Source organism: Schistocerca gregaria, chromosome 4 (genome assembly GCF_023897955.1).
Source record: "Schistocerca gregaria isolate iqSchGreg1 chromosome 4, iqSchGreg1.2, whole genome shotgun sequence".
Classification (NCBI taxonomy): domain Eukaryota; kingdom Metazoa; phylum Arthropoda; class Insecta; order Orthoptera; family Acrididae; genus Schistocerca; species Schistocerca gregaria.
The window spans coordinates 461,708,993-461,730,005 of record NC_064923.1 but is presented as its reverse complement, the minus strand read 5'-3'; the positions used below and the strand labels follow the sequence as shown (position 1 = coordinate 461,730,005).

At 45.2% G+C, this 21,013-nt stretch overlaps 1 protein-coding gene across 1 annotated transcript in view; it reads left to right on the top strand.

Annotated features, from left to right (window-relative positions):
* Window positions 1–21,013, top strand: part of LOC126267156 (facilitated trehalose transporter Tret1-like) — a 43,226-nt gene that overhangs the window by 12,580 nt on the left and 9,633 nt on the right. Inside the window, exons 2-4 of the mRNA XM_049972099.1 lie at window positions 2,116–2,432; window positions 6,202–6,603; window positions 15,997–16,323. Of these exons, the coding sequence (XP_049828056.1) occupies window positions 2,116–2,432; window positions 6,202–6,603; window positions 15,997–16,323 (1,046 nt within the window). The remainder of the gene's footprint in view (window positions 1–2,115; window positions 2,433–6,201; window positions 6,604–15,996; window positions 16,324–21,013) is intronic.

The following is a 21,013-nucleotide window of genomic DNA, read 5'->3' as shown; positions in this document are numbered from 1 at the left end:
TTCTGGTATTTCATTTACTTATATCATTATTCCTTTTGAACTGCAGTGGATTATTTAGAACAAACTTCGTGGAGGAATAAATATACTGTGAAGCAGTAGTCAGAGTGGTCATCTCTTTAAATAGACGTCTGAAAGATGATCGTGGGCGAGCAACACATATTACTCTTACAGTATGATTTTGCACAATGAAGACTTTCTTTGGTGAAGATGAGTTACCCCAGAGCATTATTCCATATGACATTACTGAATGAAAATATGGAAAATAGGTCATCATACTGATTTTTTTTTCCCAAGAATTTGCAATCATTCTTAGTGCAAATGTGACTGAATTGAGTTGTTTTAGGAGTTCCAAAATGTGATTTTTTTCAGTTTAAGTTCTCGTGAATGTGGACACTTAAGAATTTGAAGTTCCCAGTGTATTTATTATTTCCACACCATGCGTTACACTTATCACTGGTGTAGTACACTTACACTATGTGATTAAAAGTATTCTGACACCTGCTTGAAAATGACTTACAAGTTCCTGGCGCCCTCCTCTAGAGATGCTGCAATTCAATATGGTGTTGGCTCACTCTTAGCCTTGATGACAGCTTCCACTCTTGCAGGCATACGTTCAATCAGGTGCTGGAATGTTTCTTGGGGAATGACAGCCCACTGTTCACGGGGTGCTGTACTGAGGAGAGGTATCGATGTCGGTCGGTGAGGCCTGGCACGAAGTCGGTGTTCCAAAATATACCAAAGATGTTGTATAAGATTCAACTCAGGACTCTGTGCAGGCCAGACCATTACAGGGATGTTATTGTCTTGTAACCACTCCGCCACACACCGTGCGCTTTAAACAGGTGCTCGATCGTGTTGAAAGATGTAATCACCATCCTCGAATTGCTCTTAACCAGTGGGAAGCAAGAAGGTGCTTAAAACATCAGTGTAGGCCTGTGCTGTGATAGTGCCATGCAAAACAACAAGGGGTCCAAGCTCCCTCCATGGAAAACACGATCTCACCATAACACCACTGCCTCGGAATTTTACTGTTGGCACTACACACGCTGCCGGCCGAAGTGACCGTGCGGTTCTACGCGCTACAGTCTGGAACCGCGTGACCGCTACGGTCGCAGGTTCGAATCCTGCCTTGGGCATGGCTGTGTGAGATGTTCTTATGTTAGTTAGGTTTAAGTAGTTCTAAGTTCTAGGGGACTGATGACCTCAGAAGTTAAGTCCCATAGTGCTCAGAGCCATTTGAACCATTTTGAACAACACACGCTGGCGGAGGACGTTAACCGAGCATTCGCCATACCTATACCCTGCCATCTGATCGCCACGTTATGTATCGTGATTTGTCACTTCACACAACGTTTTCCCACTGTTCAGTGGTCCAAGGCGTCCGAATACTTTTCATCACATAGTGCAGATGTGTGGAACGGAATATGTTGCGTCTTTTATAACTGAGGTTGAGACCATTCACAGACAATAAGTCAATAATAGTTCTAAGGACTATGTTTGCCGGCCGTTGTGACCGAGTTGTTGTAGGCGCTTCAGTCTGGAACCGCGCTACCGCTACTGTTGCAGGTTCGATTCGTGCCTCGGGCATGGATGTATGTGATGACCTTAGGTTATTTAGGTTTAAGTAGTAGTTCTAAGTTCTAGGGGACTGATGACCTCAGATGTTAAGTCCCATAGTGCTCAGAGTCATTTGAACCTTTGAACAATGTTCACTATTCCTTCTGTTTCTGTAAGATTTGATTGACTACAATAGTCACGTCATCTGCTGAAGGAACTAATTGTATTTGTTGTATATTATACGGAAGATCTTTTACATACATGAGGAACAATAGAGGACCTAAGATTGAACCTTGGGGAACCGCATACGTAATTCCTCCCTAGTCAGAATTAGGTCCCAGGAGTACACTGGTTGAATTGTTAGTGCTCGGGTTCGTTGATGATAATGGTATCATCTGTGAAAATTATGGCACCTACTGAATGGACAAAAATCTACACACAACTTCCTGAACTGATTTGGTTAGATATGGTACTATCCAGTGGTTGGCTGTGTACTATTAAAATACCATATTATGAGAGTGAGTGCATGGAGATGTGATCTGTGAATGCTTTTGGTAGTGTCGCTGGCGTACCTCAACGCCGGCATGTTTTTCGGCTGGAGTTCGCCGATAATCCCGGAGCTGCAGAAGAACACGTCGCACATCCCCATCACGGAGGACGAGGGCTCGTGGCTGGCGTCCGTGGGGCTGCTCGCCTCGGTGCCGCCCACTCTGCTGCTCGGCGTGTTCGTGGAGACTGTTGGCCGCCGATGGGCGTTGCTGTTCGCTGCCCTGCCCCTGCTGACCGTCGCTGTGTGGCAGCGGTTCGCCACCACCTTCGGGGAACTGCTCGCCACCATCGTGGTGGGCAGCGTCAGCACGAGCATCATCCTACCTGTGAGTGCCCAGCAGTCTGCCAGTGTCTTTCCTGCTGCCACATTCTCAAGGGGTGGCGACATCAATGTTTCATTCCGTATTTACGACTTATTTCCTCTTGTTCGGCCATTTCTGGACCACGTTCTTACAGGCCAGTTTCTTTTGTTCCGCTCTTTACCCCTGTCCAACATTCCTTCACTCACATACTTTGCAGCCCTCTTCACTTTTCTGGTGATGGTGGTTTTGCTCTGGTGCCAATTCTCTACTGGGCATCCCAAAAAGCCTTAATACCAGATTTGTAAGTCACCCTGCATTTCCGTTCTTTCCATGTCTTTTGTACCTCTTCGATCCAATGTCCTCAGGTTCTCTTCTACTCAAGGACTTGCATTATCTCATATGTCAACCTCTCCTGCTCATATCTAATAGTATAATGAGGTGACAAAAGTAATGGGATACCAATATTCACGTATACAGACGGCGGTAGCATCGTGTACACAAAGTATAAAATGGCAGTGCACTGGCAAAGCAATCATTTGTACTCAGGTGGTTCAGGTAAAAAGGTTTCCCACGATATTAAGGCTGCACGCTGGAAATTAACTGATTTTGAATGTGGAACAGCTGGAGTCAGACGCATGAGACTTTCTGTAGAAATCCATCACTCCGAGATCCACAGTGTGCCATGTACCACAGTGTGCCATGTACCAAGAATACCACATTTCAGGCATTACCTCTCACTAAGGACAATGCAATGGCCGACGGCCCTCACTTAACGATCGAAAGCATCGGCTTTTCTGTAGAGTTGTCAGTGCTAACACATAAGCAACATTAAGTGAAATAACAGCAGAAATCCATGTCCGACAAACGTGCCAGTTAGGACAGTGCGTCGAAATTTGGCATTAATGGGCTACGGCAGAAGATCACAGTCGTGGGAGCCTTTGCTAACAGCACAACATCGCCAGCAGTGCCTCTTCTGGGTCCGCGACCAAACAGGTTTTAACCTTTTCTTTTTGGAGTCCTCAATATTCTAACAGGTTTCATTCGGTCCGAAACGAATTCCTCTCCTTTGCCAACCTCTTCATCTCAGAGTAGCACTCGCAATCTACGGCTTCAATTATTTCCTGGATGAATTCCAATCGCTGTCTTTCTCTACAGTTTTTGCCCTCTTCAGCTCCCTATAGTACCATGTTAATCATTCCCTCATGTCTTAACAGATGTCCTATGATAGTGTCCCTTCTTCACAGAGTTTTTCACGTATTGCTTTCATCTCCGATTCTGCGTAGAACTTCTCACTCCTTACCTTATCGGTGCACTTAATTTTCAGCATTCGTCTGTAGCATCCCATTTCATATGCTTCAGTTCTGTTCTGTTTCGGTTTTACCACAGTCCATGTTTCACTTCCATACAGTGCTGTGCTCCAACCGTACATTTGCAGAAACTTATTCCTCAAATGTAGGCCTTTGTTTGGTAGTAGTAGACATCTCTTGGCTCGGAATACCCTTTTGGCCAATGCCCCTTGTCGACAGCACTCATTACTTCGTGAGAATAAAGAGCTAGTTGAGGTTCCCAAGAACGATATTTTCTGAATTCGTTTTGTCCATCTGTCAATAAATTGTTTTCTTCGAGGTAATTCGAAATGTGTGAGTTCAGTATATGTTGCAAAACCCTACTGCAAATCGATTTCTGTAATACCGCGGTGTCCCTGGATTATTCGTAAGTCCTTTGTTGAATATTGGAGCGATCGGCGTATCTTTTCAGACTTTAGGTAGGGATCTTTCATCGAGAAAGCGGTTGTATCTGATTTGTTACTAAAGAACTAGGATATCAGCATGCGCTGAAAGAAATCTACGTGGTATGCAATCTGGACTGGACGAGAGGTTTAAGAGATTCAAGATGCTTCATTACACCGAGGATATCTACTTCCAAGTTATCCATGCTGGCCGTTCTTGTCTCAAACTCTGAAATCTTTACCTCACCATTTTTGGTGAAGGAATTTCGGAAAACCATAATTAGTAACGCGACTTTAGTGACGCTGACATTGATAACAATAGCATCGCCATCGCGGAATGAAGTTGTTGTGTCTTGCCGCTGATCTACTTCACATGCAGCCATAATCTTTTTGGATTTTTTACCAGATGTCCTTACAGAGTTCCTTTGTGGGAACTGTTAAAAATACCTTGCATTGAAGTTCGTACTAAAATTCGAGTTTCTATAAGACTTCCGCAATCTTGGGGATTTTTCCTTTTCTTTTTTGCATACTTCATCATTGTTCCTGCAACAGTGTTCAGGGCTATTTAATGTACCACTTCATTTCTTTACTGTTTTATTTGGTATAAATCTACCCACATATGAAAAGAGTTTCTATTAAGAATTCTGACTGGAAACACTAAGCCAATCTTCTTTCGATCCTTAGTAACGATAAGTTTTAATAAGTTCCAATATAGACTGTCGAAAATAGTTACGACTCCAAGAAACATTAAATGTACAGTAATGAAATTTCGCAAATACATTTATCTAGCTAACATTTAAGAGATTAAAGTTCCAAGATCATACATTACTGTAAACGCAGGAGAAGTCATTGCAGATGTGAACTGATGGTGCGGTAATAACGGGTGTAGCATTGCGTTGTACAGGTGCAGCATGCCAGATGTGGGCTAATGTTCCGTACCTATCGCACTTGGTGAATAAAGGAACAACTAAGGTTGTTTGAGGAAGACACTGGAATTGTTGGCTGGTGATATCCAATATGCGCTCGATTGTAGACAGATTTGGTGATCAAGAAGGTGAAGGGAACACGCCAATACCCTGTAGAGCACGTATGGTTACAACAGCGGTATTTTGGGTGAGGATTATCCTGTTGGAAAATACCCCCTGGATTGGAAGTATAACAGGTTGAATCACCGGACTGTCGTACAATTTTGCAGTCAGGGTGCGTGGTATAATCACGAGAATTCTCCTGCTGTCGTACGAAATCGCACCCCAGACCATAACTCCAGTGTGTCTAGCACGCAGCAGCTGAGGCACAACCATCCTTCTTCTAAAAACACCCTGCCCTCCAGTGTGCTCTCACTTGACGCCACTGAAGTCGCAAATGGCGGTGTTTTGTGGTCGGTGGGATGTATACTACAGGGCGTCTGTCTCGGAGCTGTCCTTGAAGTAACCGATTTGAAACAGTTCGTTGTGTCACTGTGGAGCCAACTGCTGCTCGTATTACTGCTGTAGATGCAGTACGAAGCTAAAGAACCATACGCCCAACACTATGGTCTTCCCTCCCGTTAGGTGCCACGTAGCCTGCCGGAGTCCGGATTTCTTGTGACCGTACATTCTCTTGACAACCGCTGCCAGTAACCATTTACAGTGGCTGCTTTCCTGCCATGCCTTTCTGCAGTATCGCAGAAGGAATACCCGCCTCCTAGTAGCCCTATTTCATGACATAGTTCAAAGTCAGAGAGCTGTTGATAATGGCCTTAGAGGTATTCTTGATTAATGTCATCTCACTACGTCCAGTCTCAAAGATAACTACCGCTGACGAACGTTTAAAGTAAACCTGATTTGTGTCCTCAAAGTGGCCCTATTGTCACCGCTCTTAAATTTGAGCAGAAATCATGTTTCAGATGTAGCAACATCTACCGACTTTCGTTTATGTCGCAAAACTCCTTCTTGCTGTTGCGATTCTCTTTTCGTCAGCAATTCTCCGAAACCACATTAGCTTGTTTTCTATGATGAATGATTCTGGAGCTGTGCGCCTTGAGAAAATGAAGTGACTTGTGGACTATTTTGTGTTTGTCCGCAGCTGGGACCCGTTTACTTGGTTGAAATAGCCGAGGACCGAATCAGAGGATTCTTGGTGTCAATGGCTACAACGATGGCGGGACTCGGTTCCCTGCTGATGACCGCTGTTGGGCCAAAACTGTCTTTCTTCACGGTGACCGAAATCATGATGGTCTGGCCGGTCTTGTTTGCGGCCGTCTTCTGGTGGATGCCGGAGAGTCCGTACTTCTTGTTGGCGAAGCATCGCAAGGACGAAGCGACCAAGGCGCTGATGAGGCTGCGCGGGAAGAGTTCGGAGGAGGAGGTGCAGGCAGAGCTGGAGGTCATCCAGAGGGGACTGGAGGAGAACACGCAAAAGGAGGTCAGCGCAGCAGACGCCTTCCGGGAGCTGCGGAGGAACGCCACGTCGCGGAGGCTCTTCATGGTGAGTGATTGATGAGGCGGATGCTGGCTGGAAAATACTTCAGTGTCTTTGAGGTTCGCTTGCAAGGACTCTCGTCCCTAACACACGCGGCGAATTTCTAGATTATATCAGTGTTAGCATCTAGGCAATAGATCTGCCATTCACACTCAGGTCTATCGCATAGTGTACACAGAATGACTACTAGAACATTTCTCTACCGTTCCCTAATGGCACTTGGGACCAATGAACACCAATTCGTACCACACTCCTGTCTCTTAACAAAAAGCCAGAGCGTAAAGAAGAGTGTCTCACATAAGTGAAAATAGCTCGAAGAGTTTTTAAGTAATCACGGTTGTCGCTACAACTAGGCAAGACTAGACGACCACCTAGGGTGGCAAAATTTTGCGAGCGGCGAAAGGAAGGCAAAGTGTCAATACCTTTCGACAAAAAACAACATCCACGCCTCATCGGTATCCGAACTTGGAATGATCAGAGTCCAGTAGCTAAAAGTTGTAAAAGTCTCAACAGAAAATGCAGAAAAGACATATTTTTTTCGCATAAAAGTGGATGATCAAGAAGATGAGGTTTGCTTCTCATTCTGAAAATACTTAAATTAAATCAGAAACGAAATAACACCACGATTATCCAGATGACTTATTTGTATGCTTCGCAGTGTCTCCCATCAGTATAGTATAATTTCTAAGTTATGGGAAAAATGCGACGTTCGGTTGCACTGGTACATTCAGTTGAGTGATAGTTTAAAATGTTCTGCACATTCTTTCTATTTCAATTACTTTAGGAAACTTCAGAAACTGAGGATGAAATATAAGAAACGGATGGCATTTGTTGTCATCAATAGGTCTTAAAGAAATTGAGGAGAAAGCCTGAAAACTGAGAACCGTTCCCAGAAGATGAGAACGCCTGGTCGCCTTAGTTTAATAATGTTTACAAGTAGTGTCACACGAGAGGAGCATTTCTCCACCGTAGGATGTTTTTGGTGGTGGAGTGAGGGAGGGGGTAGGTGATATTGTTGGGGAGACCGATGGTAATAAAAAAAGAGGGGCGTCATTTGTCATTTCTGCCTAGGGCTGCAGAAAACCTACCAACGACCCTGTAAGTAACAGCACGCATTACGTTATGATGGACGGCAACTGTTCTGCGGAGACAAAGTTTACAAAACTGTTAAGACTTTCTGCTTACTTGTTGAAGATATTCCGGTGTTTTTGTATTTCTACAGCTTCTCTGGACAAGCGGGTGTTATAGTGCTTCTCTACAGCCAGAACTTCCGTGTTGGTGAATTTTATTACATGGTCGGTTTCACTAAGCACGTGCTCTGCCACGGCCGATTTCTCCACGTGCCCCAAGCTGCAATGTTTCTTATTTTCCTTCATCCTGGTGTTGATTGATCGTCCAGTCATTCCGACATAAACTTTTCCGCATGTGCATGGCATGCGGTATATTCCCGACACTGCAAGTGGGTCCCTTTTCTCCTTTGCCGATCTAAGACACACTTTGATCTTCCTTGTTGGTTTAAATTTACCATTGAAGTAGAAAAGGACAAAAAAACTACCATTTCTAGATGTGCTGCGCACAAGGGATGCCGAAAACGTTGGACGTAGTGTGTACCGAAAACCGACACGCACGGACCTATACCTGCCCAAACTATCAAACCACAACCCGTGCCCCCGTAATGAGGCATGGTTAATACGCTCTTGACGCGAGCAGGACTAATATGTGAGCCACAGCATCTCAGATACGAAATGCGACACCTGGAAACTGTTTTGAGGAGCATTGGGTCCTCCACAAATTATATTAGAAGTGTAACAGAGCCAAATAGTCGGCGAAGTAAGAGGTCAGAAAAAGAAATGTCGCGTACGGCCTTTCTGTCATACATTCCAAAAGTGACAGCCAGTATCAGCCGTATCTTGCGCAAACACGGCGTAAAGACGATTTTCAAACCAACAAGGAAGATCAAAGAATGTCTTAGATCGGCAAAGGAGAAAAGGCACCAACTAGCAATGTCGAGAATGTATCCCATACCATGCACATGCAGAACGTTTATGCCGGAATGACTGCGCGATTAATCAACACCAGGATGAAAGAACGTAAGCGACATTGCATATTTGGGCTGGTGGAGAAATCGGCTGTGGCAGAGCACGCTCTAAATGAGACCGAACACGTAATAAAATTCGCCGACACGGAAATTCTGGCTGTAGAGAAGCACTATCACACTCGCTTGTTCAGAGAAGCTGTAGAAATACAAAAACACTGGAATAGCTTCAACCAGAAAGAAGAAAGCCCTAAGGTAAACGGATGCTGGCTTCACGTACTGCAGCGAACGACCGTCGCAGAGGAATGGGAGAACCGCAACGAAAGTGACTGCGGAGAAGCCCTCGGACGTTGACGAGCCAGGTACACTGTGGCCGCGATCTTGGCTCCAGATCACCATCGGCAATGGAGGGTGAAGCTTTCACCGTGCTAGCCACTCGTGCTGGCGAAACGTCAGTAAAATCATCAGACGAACTTCGGCCCAAGAACCAGAGACAGAAACGAATAGGCAGTTTGTCATGACAAAATTTGTCAGGAGGGCCCCAGGAAGAGCGCAGCCCCGAATCCTCCCGAAATCAGGTAGGTAAGCACGAAACAGGAGCAAATCCTCCCAAAGCTACAGACCATGGTCTGCGCTAATGACCACAGCTGCTTGCGGCCACTTCGCAGTTTGCGGCAGATCGTTGTAGGCCTAGCGCGATGGACGTGCAACATTAATGGCAAGAGTCAAAAAGAGCACAACCGTGAATAAATGCCTCATAACAAAATTCAAAGGCAAGACGGAAACAGACAAGCCACAGAAGACACTTGTGATAGACCATGAAAAATAATTTACCGGAAGTTAAAACGAGAAGATACGCAAGATATAACTGCGAGAGATGTCTACAATTTTCGTAAATCTATTCGCTAAACTCTGCCAAAACTGCCCACGAATGTTGCATATGTTCATGATGTTATCAACATGCTGGTTGTGGAAATCACAGACAGGACAAAGTGTTTATTAGTAAATAACACCGAGAGAAAAGTGATCATATTTTGTGACTTTGCAAACATTAAAACATTAACGCCGTGTGAATCTATATAAGTTGATGGTACGTTCAAGTGCTGTCCAAAGCTTTTTGTCAGCTGTTTACGATACTTGGGTTAGTTAATGGCCATTACATTCCATTTGTCGTCTCTTTATTGAACGACAAGAAAACTTCGTCATATCAGTATGTATTTCAGAGCGTTGTTGATAAATGTAGTGACATAGGTTTGAATTTTTCGCCATCAACTGATTTTTTCAACAGACTTCTGGCTTTGAAGAGGGCATAATGAAAGCTGTAAGTGTAACCATAATTCATAAAATGAACACTGAGATAGAATATGTGCTGCGAAATTATTTTAATAAATTAATCACGAAGAAATCAAAGCTATAAATGATTCCAGTTTCTAAAAATAAATATCTGAATCAGATAAAAGATAAAACTTTAAACATAAAATACACGCGAAAAATTTTTATATCTTCTACTGTAACTTCATATGCTTTCCTTTGCCTGCTTGGAGTATTCTTAACGTTTAGAATTGCTACCTGCTTCAAACGGGATGATTCGGCCCCATCGTTTTTCAGACCATTGAGGGCTTGGGAGGATTCGGTACCAATTTTCTTACCGCGGGAGAATTTTGGGCTGCGCCCCCGGGAAAGTTTGATAAGACTGCTCTTGTTTCATGTACACATAAAAGATGTGCTGCAGTCTGCGACTGTTTTCTGATGACGCTGCAGTTTACGGCATAACTTCGTCCACAAGTGACTGTTGGAAAGAATAGGCTGTCTTGGCCAGAACTTCTATGTAGAGTGATGAATGGCAGCTTTCTTGAAGGGTGAAAAATGAAAACTGATGGATGTGAGCAGAAGAAAATATCCTACAACGTTCGAATACAGTATTAGTGCCCGCTGCTTGATACTGTGACATCGATAATACGAGTATATATAGGTTGAACGCTGCAAAGAGAAATGAGGTCGATTGCAGACGAGGCGAATGGTCAACTTCAGTCGATTTGTAGAATTTTAGAAAATCGTCATTATAGGAAATCGCGTACAGAACACTGGTGTGGCCCTTTCTTGAGTACTGCTCGATTGTTTCGGATCTCCATCAGGTTGTATTAAAGAAACACATCGAAACAATTAAAAGGCATGTTGTTAGATTATTGAGAAAATTCAGAACCCCGGTTTTAGCGACGTAGTGTAGAACAACCCTACTGCCATCAAAATATATCCCGCGTAAGGGGCACGAAGACTGGATTAGAGAAATCAAGATCATAATGGAAGCATATAAAAAGTCGTTTTTCTCTCGCTCTATTAGGAGAGGAAGGGCAAAAGGATTGACCGGCGGTAATACGACTCACCGTCGGCCATGCACCATATCATGGCTTAAAGGGTGTGTGTGTTTGCGAAAGAAAAATATTTCTTGCGCTTTCTTATTTCTCTTATTTTATCACGATAGTCATTTCTCCATATGCAGGTGGGAGACAACGAAATATTTGGCGTAGAAAGATGGTAAGTGAAATGTCATCAAACATCTCGCCATAGCGAACAATACCATTGTTTTTATAATCACCACCCCATTCGTTTAGTGTGTTCATAACACGCTCTCAAATATTTCCTAATATTACACTCCTGGAAATTGAAATAAGAACACCGTGAATTCATTGTCCCAGGAAGGGGAAACTTTATTGACACATTCCTGGGGTCAGATACATCACATGATCACACTGACAGAACCACAGGCACATAGACACAGGTAACAGAGCATGCACAATGTCGGCACTAGTACAGTGTATATCCACCTTTCGCAGCAATGCAGGCTGCTATTCTCCCATGGAGACGATCGTAGAGATGCTAGATGTAGTCCTGTGGAACGGCTTGCCATGCCATTTCCACCTGGCGCCTCAGTTGGACCAGCGTTCGAGCTGGACGTGCTGACCGCGTGAGACGACGCTTCATCCAGTCCCAAACATGCTCAATGGAGGACAGATCCGGAGATCTTGCTGGCCAGGGTAGTTGACTTACACCTTCTAGAGCACGTTGGGTGGCACGGGATACATGCGGATGTGCATTGTCCTGTTGCAACAGCAAGTTCCCTTGCCGCTCTAGGAATGGTAGAACGATGGGTTCGATGACGGTTTGGATGTACCGTGCACTATTCAATGTCCCCTCGACGATCACCAGAGGTGTACGGCCAGTGTAGGAGATCGCTCCCCACACCATGATGCCGGGTGTTGACCCTGTGTGCCTCGGTCGTATGCAGTCCTGATTGTGGCACTCACCTGCACGGCGCCAAACACGCATACGACCATCATTGGCACCAAGGCAGAAGCAACTCTCATCGCTGAAGACGACACGTCTCCATTCGTCCCTCCATTCACGCCTGTCGCGACACCACTGGAGGCGGGCTGCACGATGTTGGGGCGTGAGCGGAAGACGGCCTTACGGTGTGCGGGACCGTAGCCCAGCTTCATGGAGACGGTTGCGAATGGTCCTCGCCGATACCCCAGGAGCAACAGTGTCCCTAATTTGCTGGGAAGTGGCGGTGCGGTCCCCTACGGCACTGCGTAGGATCCTACGGTCTTGGCGTGCATCCGTGCGTCGCTGCGGTCCGGTCCCAGGTCGACGGGCACGTGCACCTTCCGCCGACCACTGGCGACAACATCGATGTGCCGTGGAGACCTCACGCCCCACGTGTTGAGCAATTCGGCGGTACGTCCACCCGGCCTCCCGCATGCCCACTATACGCCCTCGCTCAAAGTCCGTCAACTGCACATACGGTTCACGTCCACGCTGTCGCGGCATGCTACCAGTGTTAAAGACTGCGATGGAGCTCCGTATGCCACGGCAAACTGGCTGACACTGACGGCTGCGGTGCATGAATGCTGCGCAGCTAGCGCCATTCGACGGCCAACACCGCGGTTCCTGATGTGTCCGCTGTGCACGGCGTGTGATCATTGCTTGTACAGCCCTCTCGCAGTGTCCGGAGCAATTATGGCGGGTCTGACACACCGGTGTCAATGTGTTCTTTTTTCCATTTCCAGGAGTGTATAAAACGAAGTGCCCTTCTTTCAGCTTTTTCGACGTACTCTGTCAATTCTGTCTGGTAATAATCTCATTAGTTCAGGACTGACGGACAAACATAGTATGGGCAGTTCCTTCAGTATTTCCGCTGCATCTTGGTGTGTTCTCCCAGTACAACACAGTAGACAAACCTTTAAATTTATCTGCTTTATCTTCTAAACAAAACACAATAATGTAACTCTGCACATATAAAGACCACTCAGTGACAGATGAAAATGTAAACGCAAGTAAACTGAATGACTGACGGCAAACTCCGTGTAAGCCGACCACAGCGTGACGAGATTTTCAAATAGCAAAACTTTAAGACAATAATATTGATGTCTAAAGCTGTTTCCTCTTTGCTGCACAGTGAACCAATACACGGTACTGTAATCTAAGTGTCAGCTACTGCCAGCCGCGGTGGCCGAGCGGCTCTACACGCTTCAGTCCGGAACCTGCTACGGTCGCAGGTTCGAATCCTGTCTTGGACATGGATGTGTATGGTGTCCTTAGGCTGGTTAGGTTTAATTAGTTCTAAGTTGTAGGGGACAGATGACCTCAGATGTTAAATTCCACAGCCATTTGAACCACGTGTCAGCTACTAGCAGAAATATTCTACGTCCCTCACTGGCAAACTGTGTTTGTGTGAAGCCTCAGCGTACAAAATTAGATTTCCAGACCACTTTACGCGATAAAATCATAAGTTCTGCGGAACTGCTGGCAGAAAGTAATCAGAGTCCTGGCTATTTATAAATTATTCAGAAGTCCACAGTGAACTCATGGGAAATAATGCTACGTGTCGCGAGTGACGAGCAAAAAAGAGGTCTGTCCTCCAAAACGTATGCGGCTGGAATACCGCTCAGGCTAGCACAGATGTTGCCTCACTCAATCCAGTTTCCTACCACTAATTTTAAAATTTAATGCTCAACGTCACCTTTTTCTCGCAGGGTTGAGGTAATGTGAGAGCACACACACACTTTCCTGATCATGTTCCCTGGAAATGAGGGAGAGAAGGAAGAGGGCTACACTGTCTGAACACGTCAGTTTTCAGACAAGATAAGAATGTGCATGCGCAGGCCTTCACGCATGAGGTAAAAATATTCGGGGAACCCATTCTGCACAAATTACATGACGTTAGGGTATAAAAGTCGGAAGACTTGCTTAGAGGCTTTTAGTCGATGTTGCACAAGCAGACGTTACCAATTCAGGAAATAGTATGCTTGCGAAATTGAATTCTACTCCCGTAATTACATAAACAGGAGGTTATATGCTAATTTTAACGTTTCTAGTTCGTATCAATGATATGTTTAATTTGATTTTTGTAACGAATAGTAGTGTAATATAAAATAAGGTGAATACAGTGTAAAAGCGTATTTTTCTTGTTGCTCCTACAGTCGCACATCTAGGCCTAATTTTACAAGAACGGGAATAGTTGCCGATGTCGTGGTGTTAGCATTGGCACATGCAGGGGTTGTCGGCCGAGAAGGCCAATCGTTAGGAGTGTTCGGTGCACTGTGCATTCAGACACACTTGCACTTTGCGCAGCATTGAAGTCTGATGTTAATTTCGCCACAGTTCGCCGCCTGTCCTGTTTTACCAGTCTTCCCAACCTACAACGTCCGACTTGGGTTAATGAGGGGTGGTCGCGCATTCCCACGACGTCTGGACGTGGTTTCACCTTGGTTTGGTCGAGTGTTGAAGACTCACCACAGCGCTCCTCGACCACCCGACAAATCGTGCAGTTTCCGAAATGCTCGTGCCGATTTCATTCTTCTACGAGCTTCAATTGGAGGATATTTGCTATAGTTAGAAACTCGACTACAGAACGCCGTTTTCCTCTCACCGACATACTTACAGTATGTTACACACTGTTATATTAGAGCTACAGTTCAGAGGCCTTTAGGTGCAGAGCGTTGCAACTTACTCCAGTGATGCAGGGAATACGACCGCGTAATATGCATGACATATTACACCTCAACCGATGTCGAGAACAGAATCAAGAGGTCGTCTCCTTAACTGAATTGTCATCACATCTGACTGCCAGGTAGTAGGCCCAGGTTCGATTCCCTGCCGGATCGGTTTCTTCCACTTTGGGTCCGGGTATTGTGTCGTCCTCATCATTTGATCATCATCGGTACGCAAATTGGCCAGTGCAGCGTCAACTCAAAAGACTTGCAGCTCTTTGGCCGAACTTCCCCAGGTAGGGACTCGCAACCATGAATGGTATACGACCATTTCATTCATTTAACAAATAAGAAGATTCGTAGTAGCTGTGTCATCTAGATTACTTATTTAGCCGTGTAGTCACCATGGACGAGAACGAGATGTATTACAGTGAGTAATAAATAAAGGAGCAAAGCGCGGTAGAGGGTAAAGACATACACATCACCGGCCAGGAAGATGCTGAGTGTATTTTGGGACTGACCATCACTGCTCACATGGACAGTCAGTGGAGCATACTACCGAAATAACCTAATGAGGTTGCAGAAGGCTGTCAAGACGAAACATCACGGAAATCTATTCGAGTGTTCGCGCCTTACAACGCCCCAGCTCAAGATCAAGGCACACATGTTGCTTCATTTATCAAATTTTGTCTCTCTCTCTGTATTCGCACCCGACACCCAGTTACCTCTTCCTCTTTCCTACGATCAAGAAGCAATTGCGTGGCAAGCATTTCCAGAGTGACAGTGTTGCCATTTTCTAGATGTTTCCTTCAAAGTAGGCTACGAGAGTTAGGTGGTGGTGGGTAGTGTTTAACGTTCCGTCGACAACGAGGTCATTAGAGACGGAGCGTAAGCTCGGGTTAGGGAAGGATTGGGAAGGAAATCGGCCGTGCCCTTACAAAGGAACCATCCCGGCATTTGCCTGAAACGATTTAGGGAAATCACGGAAAACCTAAATCAGGATGGCCGGAGATAGGATTGAACCGTCGTCCTCCCGAATGCGAGTCCAGTGTGCTAACCACTGCGCCACCTCGCTCGGTGCGAGAGTTAGAGTTACCCTCATGTTGTCGATCGTGGAGAGAAATGTGTGATATTGAAGGATAAACACCTAAAGAAGGACTAACCCTAATAGGCGCAGCTCTGTCTCTTAGAGATGACAGTTAAATACTTGCAAATATACTTACCACACACATCGAAAACTAATCTGGTATGTGACTTCTGAATTTATCTTCATTTTCATGATTTTTCTGTGCCTAATGAAGTTCATTCTACTTATAGATGTCAAGATATGTCCCTTAAAATCTCTTTTTATAACATTCATCTTTATGGTAACAGCTATCAATGGTGTTCACGATGTGCGTGGTGCTGAGCGGCGTCGACGCCATCAATGCCAACACGCTGCATATCCTGGTGGAGAGTAACAGCTCGCTGGACGCTGAGCTTTCGGCCATCGGCGTCTCCAGCAGCACGGTGCTGTCCTGTATTGTCTTCTCCCTCGTGGTGGACCGACTGGGTAGGAAGCCACTGCTGCTGTTCTCCTTATGTGGCTGCTGCGTCGCCACTACATCCCTCGGCGTCTACTTCTTCCTCAGCATCTACGCCAGCGAGGGCACCACAGACGCTGTCTTCTGGCTGCCTCTTACCGGTCTCATTGTCTATTTTGTAAGTAACTAACGTTAGCCTTTCCTCATAACTGAGTGCTTTTGTTTTTACTTGGTCATTAGTAGTGATGGAGCCCTGGACTAAAAACGAAGTGTGAAAGAAAGGAACGGAAAATTTAACTAGTGTACCTACCATGCCAGAGAAGATCCAATAGGAGGTAAAATTTCTGCCTTGCACGAGAAAAACGTACACAGGTGCAGTCCTCGTTGAAATATCCACGCCATAGTATTCTTCCATGGCGCTTGAGGCACCAGTACTGTTGTGTACAATTTCGTACACAATGGTAAGGACAGACGGACTTCAGAGTAGTGTTCCAACTGCCGGCGTAGAAAGCTGGACAGCTGTAGAAACGATTAGCAAGCAGTAAACTGATAATTTACTTAACTTGTATTCTTCCAAACGAACGAAGACTCTTTACAAATAATGCAGCTGAAAAGAGAGTCCATGGTGTCCTAGCCATGGAACTCCCAGAACAAGTGGGCCATGTGTCTGCCACCGGTCGTCCTACATAGTGGTGGCAGGGGGTACTCGTAGTCCACAGCAGCTGGAGGCGTGGCTCAGTGAACGCGTACCATTGGGTCCTCCAGATCCCTCGCGACCACTATTGGCGTCAGACGGAAACTTGCAATTCCGTTGCCAATTCCGCGACGTCCGTGGGGTGATACTGATACGTGACACCACAAAAACAGAATGATTTAGTACATCTACATTTTATCTATGGGCTTCATAGTTTTCCCTTTGCTCCTCTAGCGGTGGGGTACGATATTGTGGGACGGAGGTTTCATTAAGTACCAGGGCTGTAGGAATGTACCAGCAAACAAACGAGAAATTAATTTCGTTATGTTTGATTTTTAGAAGTGGTGACTGATACGAGAGCTATCGGAAAGTAGGGAACAATTGACCGTTAGATGGAAACCACAGTGGTAATCCGTTGAAGCTCTGCACAGAAGTTTTGGTCAGTGCTTCGTGATAGCTTCACGTCTTTCTTTTTAGTTATGAGCGCACAGTGAGCACATATAGATGCACAGAAAACTGTCTCCCGTCAAGTGAAGGTTTACGTCCAGAGATTTCGCCTGATTTCATGCGACGCCACATAATGTAACTGTCAAGCAGTTCCTTATTCGTGACGGTTCTTGGCCGCATCCTGCAGGAGCAATGAGGAGGCTCCTGCAGCGTTTTCGATGGGGAGTGATCAGCCACCATACAGACCGGACTTTGCTCCCTCTGATTTTCATCTCCGCTCAGATTACCTGCTGACTATGAATACAACATTTTGGCACAGACAACGATCTGCAGTCCAGCTTAGAAAATTGTCGGAAAGCACAGGGGACTGGCTTCTATAACGAGGCTATTATAAAGTTGGAACAACGCTACGACAGATGTCTAAGTTAAGTCGGAGCGGCGACTATGTACAGAAGTAGCTCGAAGATGTAGCTAATTGCTGCAACTATGTTTTGATTTTTCTCTGTGATCTCGATGTCACGACTGATCGCTCCTTACTTTCCCAATAGCTCTCGTACTTGAGAACTAACCCTCTGTGATACGGGTTTCCTCGCTTGGTACCTGTACTAAACACGTATGGATCATTCGAATAGCCGTCACTGAATCAGAAATGACGGTGAGGTTAGAGAGCCTGTTTTCATGTATGAGGTTTCGTGTACTCGGAGACTGCACTTCTACGTTGCAGTGCTTATGCGCGGCCCACGCAGTAAAGTAGCTCAGCGAGAGAGGAGTAACTGAGAGATCTAAGTCTCGCTGCTCCAGTGTCAAACAACTACGTCACTACGGATGGTACTTCACTGTTTATCCGAAAATTGTAATTACCCTCATAATTCAGCAGTTAACGAGACGTAAATTTCAAACTTCCCATTCAGCAATTCCACATAATATGGACACAGTTGATGGTTCAAATGGCTCTGAACACTATGCGACTTAACTTCTGAGGTCATCAGTCGCCTAGAACTCAGAACTACTTAAACCTAACTAACGTAAGGACATCACACACATCCATGCCCGAGGTAGGATTCGAACCTGCGACCGTAGCGGTGGCTCCCCTCCAGACTGTAGCGCCTGGAACCGCAAGGCCACTCCGGCCGGCTGGGCACAGTTGACATTGTAACCATCGACTGCTTCACTACTGTTAGCACCACTCTCTGTATTTACATAAGCAGATTCCAGATTTTTTTGTATTAACATTTACAGAGCTTGTTTTCACATCAACCTTTGGCACTATCAAGTGGTTGTATAACCTTGGAAATTAGGGCAATTATTGCCTTCTTCCAGTCTGAAAAATATAGATTAATAGTCGGTGTTGGCTTTTATCGTGATATCTGTTATTCAAAGATAGTGATAACTTCGAACTTTCAACGGCACTTGACTTTCTCCGATTAATTAGAGCTGGTTACAATATTCAGGATTGCTCAAAAGTAACAAATATTCAGGCTGCTATCGACACCCAAAAACACCTCAACACCGTAAACAGTGTAGTTCACAAACGAAGTCGCTGATTACAAGATCTGCTACGTATTGTAAAACTGGAAGTAAATATTTTCGTGGCTCAAAGCTGAATACAGATAGATTGTTTCCTATGATATACAACATTTTCTTTTACTCGTAAAGTTTTATAACCATAAATATAACATTTATATTCAGTGTGTTCTCCCGCTGCACAGCCGCCGACCCTAGAAAAATCTTATTCAGCGAAGTATACTCTTTTTGTGCTGTGAAAAGCTGATATCGCTCCCACTCAGATGTCGCGTCACTCATGTACGGAAAGAAACATGTGCAAACCGTTATAGGCACTTTCTTCCAATTAAAGTTATTACTGCTATACAACATTAACTAATACAAAAATAAATGATAAATTACCCTTCCCGTGCGTCGTCGAGGCAGCCCGAATACTGCATGGCACATTGAATTACAAAGTATCATTACAACGTCTGTATATAGCAAGCCTCATATGGTGTGTGGCGAACGATACTTCATGTACCCCATTTCCGGATGCAGTCACGAAAAGTAAGCGAAAAGAACGACCGTTGGTTAGCTTCCGTGTAAACTAAAATCTCCGTGGTATCTTACTGTGATATGGACTGTTGCGCCAAAGTAATGCCACCTTTGTCCACTGACGCAGAGTACTACCTGGTGGCGTTGCAGGCAAGTGACGGGGTGAGGAAAGAATATAAGCGCAGCAGAGACGGTTAGGGAATTATTCTAAGGCCGATACAGGAGGAAAGCTGGGAAACCACCGAAATAAGTAACTTTCGTTAAGGGCAGATTATTATGGCCTGGTGTGAGGGAACGAGCATCTTGCATACGACGAACCTGGTCGGCTGCTCGCGTGCTACTGTTGTGAACATCCATGGAAAGTGACTGAAATCGTAATGTACATGGTGTTGCACGTGCACATCATAATCATAATCACAGAACTTATACGTCTGACGCTCTTCCGCTACGTAGAGCTTGACAAGTGGCAATCGGTGCCAGATCTAACGAAGGAGCACAATACTTGTGCAGGCACAAGTTTCCATAGCATATCGGTAAGTGTACGTCGAACATTGGGCAACGCAGGAGACGACTGCTACATGCTCCCAAGTTGATTCAACGACAACGACAGTTACGATAGCTGTGGGTACGGGATCAATCTAAACGTTTCGCCTGGTCGCAGGAAATTTTGTTACTAGGTCGATGATCGTGTCTGCATACTCTGTCTTCCATATGGGAAGTTGCTCGAAACATTCACCGTGCCACAGATGCAGGCTAATGGGGCTGTATTAGACTACAGAAACGATCACATTCTCTTCAGTGGGACCCGTGGCACTCATCGAAGGCACCACAATAAACTTGAACAACGTGAGCATCATTGCGGCCCACTTGCGTCCCTCCATGCTTGATGACTTCCCAGACGGCGGCAGCACCTTGGAGCAGGATACCTTTTCTTATCAGAAAACTAGAATTCTCTTACAATGGCTCGAGGAGCATGATAGGAGACGGATGTTGATGTCTTGGCAAGAAAATTCGGCTTGGATTAAACCTAATTGAACACATCTGGCAAGCTATAGGACGGCAGCTGCGCGCCTACAAGCCACCTCCTTGCGTGACCTGCGCCTAGATTTCTGGTGCAACAGACCCACGGGAAACCTGACAAGGCTTATCAAATGCATGCCAAGCAGAATCAGTACTTTTGCTGCACTTCAAAGGCAGACCAACAAGCAGTTAAGCAGGTGGTCAGAATTTTCGAACTCATCAGAGTATACAGTGTGTCTCTAACTTTGTGGGTCCAAATGAAACACTTGATAGTGAGCCCACGACCGATTATATTGAGACAGGGAACCATTTGTTTGAAACACATATTTATTGTGTTATGGCCATACAAAGTTTACAACAATGTAGCTCATAGTTACTGTTAAAGTGATGACTCCTAGTCTGAATACATGCATGGCAATGGAGCATGAATTTCCGCTAAACTTTCTCAAAAAACCCTGGTGTCTATTGTACCAGAAGACGCCTGGAACCTAGCAAGCAGGTATTAATCCGTTTCTAGTGGTTTCATACACTAGCGTCTTGACATAACCTCAAAATAAAAAGTCCAAGGTGTGAGGTACGACGATCGCGCTGGCCTTTTAACAGGAGGTCCTATTCCAATCCAAAAATGAAGGTACTTCTTGTTCAGTTGCTCACAGATATTAACATC